Consider the following 10,328-nt stretch of genomic DNA (forward strand, 5'->3'; position numbering starts at 1 on the left):
CATATCCTTCTAAGGCATTGTTTTTCAAAGAAAGAAGTAATTTTGCTTCCCAGGAGACATCCGGCAACGTGTAGAGATATTTTTGGTTGTCACAACTGGAGGGAGGGGTGCTACTGACATCAAGTAGATAGGGCCCAAGGTTGCTGCTTAGCATTCTACAAATCAATGCACCAGTCTTCCATAAAAAGGAATTATCTGGCCCAAATATCAATAGTGCCAAGACTGAAACACTCGGTTCTAGGGACTAGAGGAATACCAGCATCTTACTTTACAATTTTCTCCAGGGCCAGACATCGGAGAGTATGGATGGGTCAATTAAAAAACATCACCACTGCTGAAAAGCTAATGTAATCTGAGTGTTGGCAGAGAAATTAAAAGTTATCTAATTCAACCACTCAGCTGATATTTGAATATTTGCTTCAATAACCTGTCATTGCATGATAAAGTTTATTGCACAAAACACCTCTAACATATCCAGAGGTTGAAAGCTCAACTTGAAAGCATTTCATCTTTTGAAAGGTGTCCAGTTTCTATTTTTCAGTCTAAAGTTGACCTCTCTATAACAAGTAACCACTGGACCCAGTTTCACTTCTTAGTTACGCAAAGAACAATTTCTTTTCGTCATAATTATATTTGAGGTTTATAAAAGCATAATTTCTTTCTCCTTTGCTATGACTTCAGCTTTACATAAAGAATAAGACTGGGCCGGCCACGGTGGTTCGCGCCTGTAATAATACTAGGCCGGGCACAGTGGTTCGCGCCTGTAATTCCAGCACTTTGGGAGGCTTGGGTGAGTGGATCGCTTGAGCTCAGGAGTTGGAGACCTGCCTGGGCAACATGATGAAACCTCTTCTCTACAAAAAATACAAAAATTAGCCAGATGTAGTGGCATACATCTGTAGTCCCAGCTACTTGGGAGGCTGAAGTGGGAAGATGGCTTGAGCCCAGGACGCGAAGGTTGTAGTGAGCCAAGGTCACACTACTGCACTCCTGCCTGGGGCAACAGAGCCAGACCCTGTCTCCAAAAAAAAAAAAAGGAATAAGAGCGAGCACATAGCATTTTCTTTATATATAAAGAGAGCACATAAAGAGGCAAACAAAATTATATTGTAGAAGTTTGGACTTGGGTAAAAACAAGAAAACTTTATAATGGCAAGGGAAAACTGTCAAGAATCAACAAAGAAAATCCATTAACTCTGGACAGAACTTAGGAAAAGCTTCTGATAAGAAAAATAAACCAAAGATTTAGATGCTAAGTGGATCCAGGAAAAACAGGCAACACAAAATATAAATGAAATAAGTCAGAAAAAAGAAAAATAGGCAAACAAGGAAAAACATAAAAGAAACAGAAGATGAGAGTAAATGGCATCTGAATTTTAAGGAGAAGCAACACACGCCAGCCTAGTAGCAATTTACCTGTAAGTATGGCTATCTCTGGCCTGAGGCCCTAGGAAATTAGATGAGCAGGCCTTTCCTTCTGAATTATAATGGGGACATCAGGTTAAAGCAAACACCAAAAGCAGTCTTCTTCTTCCTCCTCCTCCTTCCCTTTCTCCTTCTGCTCCTCCTCTCTTCCTCCTCCCTTTTTTTTTTTTGAGAAGGCTGGGATTAGGGGTTATGGGAACTGGGTGGAGTCAGGAGAGGGGGCTCACAACTAGGGGAAAGTTGTACGAATTACTGTTAGCAATGGGAAGATTTTTAACTATATATGTGTGTATATATATATAGTTGTATATATACATATATTTCATGTTCACAGTGAAAAAAATAGCAACTAAAAACATTTTCCTGCCTTACCTCCTGTGCTCACTGCTCAGTGACCAGCAGCAGCAGCCCAGGTCAGGGCAGTCTCTCACATTCCCAGTTCCCTGGTGATGGACCTCTGATCACTGTAGTACATAGATCTTGTCATATTTATAGGAAACAGTGACTCAGCGACAACACCACTGCCACTGTCCCGCTCAGTCCATCAATCAAATGTCAAATTTGAGGCAGCACTGGCTGGGCCCGTTAGGATGAAGGGTGTGGACACAGAGCAACACACTCTTCTGTTTTCTTCTCTAGGCCCATTTTGTGTGGGCCTAGAATCCAAAACCTGATGGGAGACTCTTCATTTCTCACTGAAATTAAGAGCATCCCAGCCCCAGGTGGCAAGGGGCAAGAGACTGCATTCTTCAGGCCAGGCAGGCGCTCAGCTTCAATTACCCGTGGGCAGTTGGGTTCACTGAATTTGGTGGCTCCTGGCCAGGACTGCATAACAGACACAGAGGCCCAAGGGTTTGCAGAAGACCAGGAGGGGCCCTCCACCTCCTGCCTCATTGTGAGGCCCAGGTTTCCAGCCAGGCCAAGTGTGCTGCTGCCCTCAGGGACCCATTGCAGAGGAGGAACTTGGGTAGCGCCCCACACCATGGAGAGGAGAGTCTTTCTCTAACTAAGCCACTACCAAACGACATTACCTTAGGGAAGGCGCTTTATGAGACCTCAACCTGGGCAGCCAAGAGGCCACGAGATGGCAGCAGAGGACACAGCCCTGGACAAGAAACCTGAGCCATCTTGCCAAAAGGCAGATTCAGAAATGGAAAAGAGTTCATTTGTGAAATATCGTCAGTTGTCTATATTCATGTATTAAAAGCCAGAATAAATGACAGAATTTCAAAGAAATGAGGGTAAAATGTATTCACATGGAGAATTTCCCAACCACCAATGTGCCACTGCTGCATATTAAGCCACATATCATGAACTGGATTTCTTTAATGTTTAAAAGAATAGATAGGGGTTACGGCCTTTAAAAACTGATGTCAGCGGAAACCTTGTCAGTTTCTTCTTTCGGTGAAGTTCTCATTCAAGTAAGATGAGTGACCTCCACAGAGGCTGCCAAACTGATGAAGAAAGAAGCAGATACAGTGGTTGCTGGGAATCACTGCAGCAAAGCAGAATGCTGTCATGGAGCAGCCCGGGACTCTGGCAATAGGCACTGTGGAGGGGGAATAATGAGGAACACAGGACAAGTTTCAAATAGTCTTTGCTTGCAGCTGGCAGAGGATAATGCACAGGAAGGCGGCATTAGTAGCACTGGAACTAAATCCCAAATCTGACTTCTCATCTACTGCGCCTTCCATTGCTACATATTCCCACCTCCCCCACTCCTCAGTTGTGACTAACAAATATGTCTCCAGACCTTGCAAAATATCCTCTAGGGAACAAAATGACCCTTCTCGGAGAACCAATGCCCTAGAGGGATATGATGAAAAAGGTTTTATCAGAAAGGTTTTAAGAATTTAATGTTTAATCTAAGACTCTTAGACTTTGCAAGGTCTACATGAACTGTAACATATATTCAAAACCTGAATTCCTACTATGTTTATCTAATGCAGACTGATGATTGAAGAACTATAGCTGAACTGGCTCTTGAGTTTTAAGAAATTATCATTTAAACGACTTCTTACCTCTACAGGCAATTTATTTTCAACCCCTGAAGTGGTTTATAATTTTAAAGTACTTTTCCTTGTGTGATTTTATTTTAGCCTTGATACTCCAGTAAGGTAGAGAGAATAAATATTATTACCATAACCTCCAAGTGAACAAAATGTAGTTCAGAGAGGTCTGACTTGCCCAAGCAACAGAATTAGAATCTAGGTTTCCTGAGTCCCAGTCCTATTGAGGAAAAATTTCTAGTAAGAACTTAGGGGTTCATGAAACCAAACCAAAGAAGTAGATATGAGCATAACTGCTGGAACAGATACATTTCAACTGCTAAGCTGTTCAAAAATCACCACAAACTATTAATCCATTTCTTTTTTTCTTTCGATACAGTCTCGCTTTGTCTCCCAGGCTGGAGTGCAGTGGTGTGATCTTGGCTCACTGCAACCTCTGCCTCCTGGGTTCAAGCAATTCTCCTGTCTCAAACTCTCGAGTAGCTGGGATTACAGGCACCCACCACCATGCCGGCCTAATTTTTGTAATTTTAGTAGAGACGGCCACCATATTGGTCAAGCTGGTCTTGAACTCCTGACCTCAGGTGATCCACCCATCTTGGTCTCCCAAAGTGCTGGGATTACAGGCGTGAACCTCCCAGCCCCGCCAACTGTTTCTTTTAATGAAGTATTTCTGCTTCCCCTCTCCTTGCAGGCATTGCCCTTCTGGCCTTCCTTAAGTTGGGTGTGGCTATATGACTTGTTTTGGCCATTGAATGGGTGGAAGTGACATGAATGTATCACTTCACGGCAGCATTTAAGAGTCCACAAACAATTCTTCATGCTTACTTCCATTCTGAGAGTGGGGGCGGGTGGGTAACTTTAACCTTCATAGTGACAGGGTAGGATCTCAAAATGGTGGTGCTCCATGAGCTTGGGTACCTTAAACATTTGCAACGAACAGAACCCCTTGCCAGCCTACTTTGGACACGGAGTATGAGAAACAAACCTTTGTGGTTTTAAGTCACTGTGGTTTTGGCATTTACCACAGCAGAGCCTAGCCTAATCTGACTGATCGAGGTTAATTTCCATGGTCATCAAGCTTCTCTAGGAACTAGAATGCAATATCTAATCTGATCACATCACTAAAACCTGGAAAACAGAACAAATTGTTAATTTTCTTCCCTCAGCTTCCTCATCTACCACCACCTTCTGACTTTCAAGAAAATTATTCTTTTCTCAGCCCTGCACACATGAGCTCTCCATTATTCTGGCAGTTACACTAGGGGAGAGGAAGAAATGCAGAAGGCCTAGATCTTTTCTCCATTCCAGAGCCTGATCCCAGAACTGTCCCCACCCACTAGTACTCACACTTAACCTTGTCATAGGAAGATTATTACCACTCTTCCAAGGTGTCACAAACAGAAAGGAGCTGCAGCGGGCGCCACTGCAATGTCAAGGCAAGGCAGCCAGGCTGCGCTCTATCCTCACTGGTGCCAGGCCCTGGCTAGGCCGGGAGAAGCAGCATTCTCTAGGGAAAGAAGCCTTCTCAAGTGGGAACAAAAATGAGTGTGAGGCCAACAGCCATCCCGGGCACTATGTGAATTTGGGGTGAGTTCTCTTGGTACTCCAGCTCTGGTCAATTTCTAGTTTCCAGCGGCTAGCAAGCTGCCCAGCTGCTGCTGCTACTGGGACTCCCAGTTCTCCTGGGCTTTTCCCAAGCCCAAGCGAGCCTGTTATCTTTGCACACTTGCAAAGGTCGTAAACGGTGGGGGTTGAACGCAGCCAGAACTTCAGCAACCCGACCGCAGCGGAGATCAAAGGTCGGCGGGTCAGCCCAGAGGCCGAGCCTGCGCAGTCCCGCTCCCGCGCTGGAGATAAAGGGTGGCGGCAGCGCGGGCTCGTTACACCGGCGTGCTCGCAAGAGGCGGGAAAGCGTTAGGCAGAGACGCAGGTCGCAGCGTCCCTCCCTCTGCCTGCCCTATCTACCCGCTGCCCAGCGAGCCTGTCTTCAGCGCCCAGGCCCTAGGGGAGGGGACGAGAAAGGCCCCGCGCTTCTGACTCATCATCTCCAACCCCTTTCTCGCGCGCGCTCCAAGTCTCAGGACTTCGGACCTGGGCCCTCCTGCAAGGGGGTGCGGCGACAGCATCTGGGAAGCCCCAGCTCTGCCAAGCGTCAGCTCCGAGCCCTCGCCAGTCTCTGAAGCTGCCAGCGCAGGGCTGGGGACCCAGAGCCAGCTCTCTATTGCAGTGGCTGGGGGAGCGGCACGCCAGTGCAGGACCGCCCGCCCGGCTCCTCCCCGAACGCGGGGCCAGTGGTCGCGTCCGAGAACGCGCTAGGCTAGGCCCCGACTTCCCCGCCTCGCGTCACTCAGCACATCCACAGCGCCCCTACCGCGGAGAGAAGGCTTTTTATTTCCCAGCCGGTCACGGGCTAGTGGGGCATCCTGGGACTTGTAGTTTCCGCTGCAGCAGAAAGGAGACGGATCGAAAGGGGAACTGGGGCACTCCTGAATTGGATTCAGGGAGTTGGCGTGTGCAGGGTCCAGGATTTGGAGTGGATGGGATTATGAAAAGTGGACAGAAAAAAAGAGTGAGATGAGGCAGATGTGAAGCTGTATGGGGAGGTGACAGGGAGGGAGGATATGGATGGAAGGGAGAAAGCAGCTTTTCAAGGTGGTAGGTGAGGATATATTCTCGTCCAGGTATATCTTCCCCTAACAGGGAAGGAACGCAAAAAGGGCCTGCTCTGAGTGAAAACTGAAGGCATTCCCGGACTTCCTGTTGGACTTAAAGGATCCCAGCAAGCTTCTGAGTTTGGTGGGGTGGGGCAGGAATGTCTGGAGAGCATTCTCTCAGGGTGGAAGGAGAGCAGCACGTGTCTGTTCCCGCTGTCCCGCCCTCTCATTTGCTCCTGTGCTGGCTACCGTGGGACCATTCTCCAAACCAGGAACCTCTTCCAACTCAGAGAAGCCCTGAAAACCAGAGACAGGTGTGAGCAAATTGTAGAGGTGAGAAGGGAGAAACCCCAGACAGAAACAACTGCTTCCTCCTGCCCAATTTTTTATCCTATTTCCCATAGTCCTGCCAATATTTAGGCAGCTTCCTAATGCTTTCCCACTCTTTTAACCTCAATCATTTGGGTTCCCAATTCCCTCTTACCCACCATTAGGGGAGAAATGTCCAAAGCCAGAGAAAGCCAATCAGTTTCATTCTAGGACCTCTTCTCTCCTGCCCCATTGTTTTCCGTTAAATGCCACTGACCAGGATAGCCAGTGGAAAAATTAGTTGGCAGCTAGCTATTCATGCTTTCTTCCCTGCCCCCATACCTCCTGCAGCTCCTGGTAGTGCAGACTCTGGCTCCTGCAGCATCCTGGTTTCCTCTGGCTCAGCAAGAATAGGGCGTGCACTGAGACCAGCACTCCTCCTAGGGTGAAGGCCTCAGCACTGAGCTCCAGCACCAGCAAGCCAACATGCTGCAGGTAGACAAGGCTGAGAATGCAGGGACCCCGCACCTGTTCGCCCCTGCCCTTTTCCCTTTTCACCTCCTCTTGCCTCCTCATCCTCCCACCTTCTCCTTCATTCACCAGTACCTGGGAGGAGGCAGTTGGGGCAGGCCCCAAGGCTGTCTTCATCACCTCGACCACCACCACGATGAAACCCAAGATCAAGTTGAAGGTGTTGAATATCATCATGGCCCGCACCTGCCAGTGAGCCAGCTCAGCCCTGCCCAGCCTAGGGGAGTCATTCCAATCTCAATCCCCACTTGCAGCCTAGCTGAAGACAAAACTCAGCTTCGGTTTCTCAGCCTCCAAACAGGGCCATAAGCCCTCTAACTTTTTTGCTTTCCCTCCTCAGTCATTGAGGCCAGTGAGTGGTGACAGCTGAGAGGATGAGTCAACACTTAGCCACTTACTTCCTAGGCTGAGGGTTGTAGGTGTCTGTTTTAGGGAGTGGGGGGACAGTGCTGCGTTCTCTTCCTTCTCACCTTCCAGAGGCGGGGTGCTCTGCGAAGCTCTAGGGTAACAGTCCCAGTGAGGAGACCCTGAATGGTGAGAGGGGCAAGTGTTGAGCTCTGGTCCCATTAGGAAGGGGCCCTGAGACCTTCCACCCTCCCTTGTGGTGGGTCTTACTGAGGCTCCAGGCCCAAGAGGCAGCGCTGTGGCCATGTGACATTCAGAGTTCAGGCAGGCGACTGAGACAGCAAGGGGCACCACAACCACTGCCAGCCATAGCTGACTCACCTGGGGTAAGGGCAGGGTAATTGAGGAGAAACTGTCAGGGATTCTCTTCCCTCTACAACCCCACCCCTTAGACCAGGAATGCGACTGAAACGAGCAGGTAGAGAAAGAAATGCAACCCAGAGCAAAGGTATGCAGCGTGACTATTAAAAATAAGTACCGCGGTCGGGCCGGGTGGCCCAAGCCCGTGTAATCCCGGCACGGAGGCCGACGGGCGGATCACGCAGGTCAGGATCTAATTCATCCTGCATAATGCTGTGAAACCCCATCTCTCACTAAAAACATAAAAAAAATCCAGGCCGTGGGCGGGCGGGAGCATGCCAGGTCCTGAAGCACTGGGAGGCTGAGGGTGAGAATGATGGAACCTGGGAGGGCTGAGGCCAGTGAGCTGAGATCCCGGCCACCGCGACCAGCCTGGCGACAGAGCCAGACCCGGGGTCCCAAAAAAAAAGGTCATTTCTAATTTTTTTCTGCCTCTATTAGTAGTTTAGTTTTGGCCACCTGTGGCTGTTTTCCCAAGATGTAGCTACTTTGAGATTAAGTGGTCTTTACTGTTTATTTGGTGTTTTCTCTCACCTCCTCCATTCAGAACTCCAGCACAGTTTCTGGCACATGTGGTGTCACCTAATACGGATGAGCTTGGATGGATGGAATTGAATTGGGTAGAAGTGGACATGCTGAGACTTGGGATGGGGTAGCCTGTCCTCACCGCCAGCACCAAGAGGTGCCCACTCTGCCTGTGCCTCGCCCAATGTTGTAGCTTTTCCAGACGGAGGCTGTGTCTCTCCTGCTCTTGCTGACCAGCTCTATCTTCCATGGCTCCTTTGCCCACAAGAATTAGGTGCTTCCTAGGCTGGGAAAAATACATTATAGGTTCCATCTATTAGGAGACAGGACATGCAACAACATATCTTTCAGTTATACCTCTGCCCACTCCCAATATCCAGGGATTTGAGGTCCAGGTCCTCACACCTACCTAGTCTGAAGCAGTTAACTCCAAAGGGATGGGACCCAGCTGGGTCTTAGGTCTCCTAAGGGGCTTGATAGCTCAGAGCAGACGACAAACTTGTCCTGGCAGAGAAAGGCTGTCAGGGATGGGGTGTGGTGGGGCAAAGGTTTCTATGAAGGCCTAAGGATCTAGGGAGTGGCCCTGGGTAGATACCGGCCTCAGTTCACTCCACAAGATGTCTAGCCTGGCCTCACTCTGTTCCCATTTCTCATTACCCGCATTTCTGCCCATCCTGGGTTCCTTTTCTGGTTTCACTTACCTCATTCCCATGGACACTATCACTCTGGACCTCAATCCCCCTCATTTCCACATGATCTTACTTCTTGCTTTGGCTTCCTCCTCAAATTATTTGTCCTTCCTTAGAGATCCTACTTTCTGTCTGGATTGGTCCCCTGTCATTACTACTTGAAGCTTTGCCCCCAGACCAGGTAAGGTTAAATTCCAGTGGCTTTCTTGCCTCTCACTTTCTGGACAGTCTCCCTTCCCTTCTTTCTTGAAGGTTTTACTCTGAATTCAACACTGACTAAATGGATGGGGGGACTCTGTTTATAGTGGGGATTGTTTTTGATTCAATGATAACCTGCAACTGGATACACACACACACACACACACACACACACATATATGTATACATAAGATGGTCCTCAAATAGTGAGTCTTGGAAGGATGCTGTTGCAACAATTAATATTTTTGAAAGAGAAGGTGCCTCATAGCCAGACAGACCTGGACTGGAATCTTAGCTCTGCTGCTTCTCCATCTGTGTGATCTTGGATACATTATTATTATTGTTATTATTATTATATTATTGAGAGAGGGGCTCATTGTCACCCAGGCTGGAATGCAGTGGCATGATCATGGCTCACTGTAGCCTACACATTCTGGGCTCAAATAATCATCCTGCCTCAGCCTCCCAAGTAGCTGGGATCACAGGCACATGCCACCATGTCTGGCTAATTTTTAAATTTTTTGTAGAGACAGGGTCTCACAGTATTGCCTAAGCTGGTCTCAAACTCCTGGGCTCAAGTGGTCTCCCCTCGGCCTCCCAAACTGCTGGGATTACAGGTGTGAGCCACTGTGTGTGTCCTGATAGATACGTTTTTCTACCTATTCGAACCTCAGTTTGTTCACTGATAAAAGGGGGCTAACAATATGACTATGAAGAGTTGTTGATTCAGGGTGGGTGCTTACTATTAGTGGTGCTGATGAGGTCAAACTGATAAGCCTGATGCCCATACACTAAAGGTGTTATTCAGCAGGTGAGCTGGGGACACATTTCTACAGTCAGAAGCACAACCAGCTGGGCCCAAATATATTCTATAGATCAAAACAAATCCCAGGTCTACCTGGGTGCCCTTGGCAAGTTGCTTAATCTCTCTGTTCCCTTATCTATAAAAGGAAGTTAATAATACCAGTCTCAAGGGGTTGCTTTCAGCATGGAAGAGAGCTTAGCCCAGTATCAGGCACACAAGTGCTCAATGTTAGTGGCTATGATCATCATCACTATTACTTCTTGTTGTTGACGGTAAGAGGAGACTGCGCCAGAAGACTCTAGAAGTTAGTAGAGGAGGCACGGTCCTGGGAGGCAAGTGATCTTTTGTAAGCCACTCCTGCCCCATCAGTGCTGTGCCAACATCGGCGGGGCACTGTATCTACTTTTTTCTTTCC

The 10,328-nt window shown here is 48.2% G+C and overlaps 1 protein-coding gene across 4 annotated transcripts; it reads right to left on the reverse strand.

Moving 5' to 3' along the window:
• Window positions 1–2,731: 2,731 nt before the first annotated feature.
• On the reverse strand, window positions 2,732–9,003 carry TMEM253 (transmembrane protein 253). Of its 4 annotated transcripts, XM_031668267.1 has the most exons (8): window positions 8,631–9,003; window positions 8,364–8,507; window positions 7,547–7,657; window positions 7,402–7,458; window positions 7,007–7,117; window positions 6,743–6,889; window positions 4,785–6,388; window positions 2,732–2,974 (listed from the first exon to the last, which is right to left on the reverse strand). In XM_031668267.1, the coding sequence occupies exons 2-7, from the start codon at window positions 8,469–8,471 to the stop codon at window positions 6,269–6,271; spliced, it is 654 nt and encodes a 217-aa protein (XP_031524127.1). In that variant the 5' UTR covers window positions 8,472–8,507; window positions 8,631–9,003; the 3' UTR covers window positions 2,732–2,974; window positions 4,785–6,268. The 4 variants fall into 4 exon arrangements, with proteins under 4 accessions (XP_031524127.1, XP_031524125.1, XP_031524126.1 ...); XM_031668265.1 differs by lacking the exon at window positions 7,547–7,657 and having other exon boundaries at window positions 4,814–6,388; XM_031668266.1 differs by lacking the exon at window positions 7,547–7,657 and having other exon boundaries at window positions 4,792–6,388.
• Window positions 9,004–10,328: the final 1,325 nt, after the last annotated feature.

Source organism: Papio anubis, chromosome 7, assembly GCF_008728515.1.
Source record: "Papio anubis isolate 15944 chromosome 7, Panubis1.0, whole genome shotgun sequence".
In the NCBI taxonomy this organism is placed as follows: Eukaryota; Metazoa; Chordata; class Mammalia; order Primates; family Cercopithecidae; genus Papio; species Papio anubis.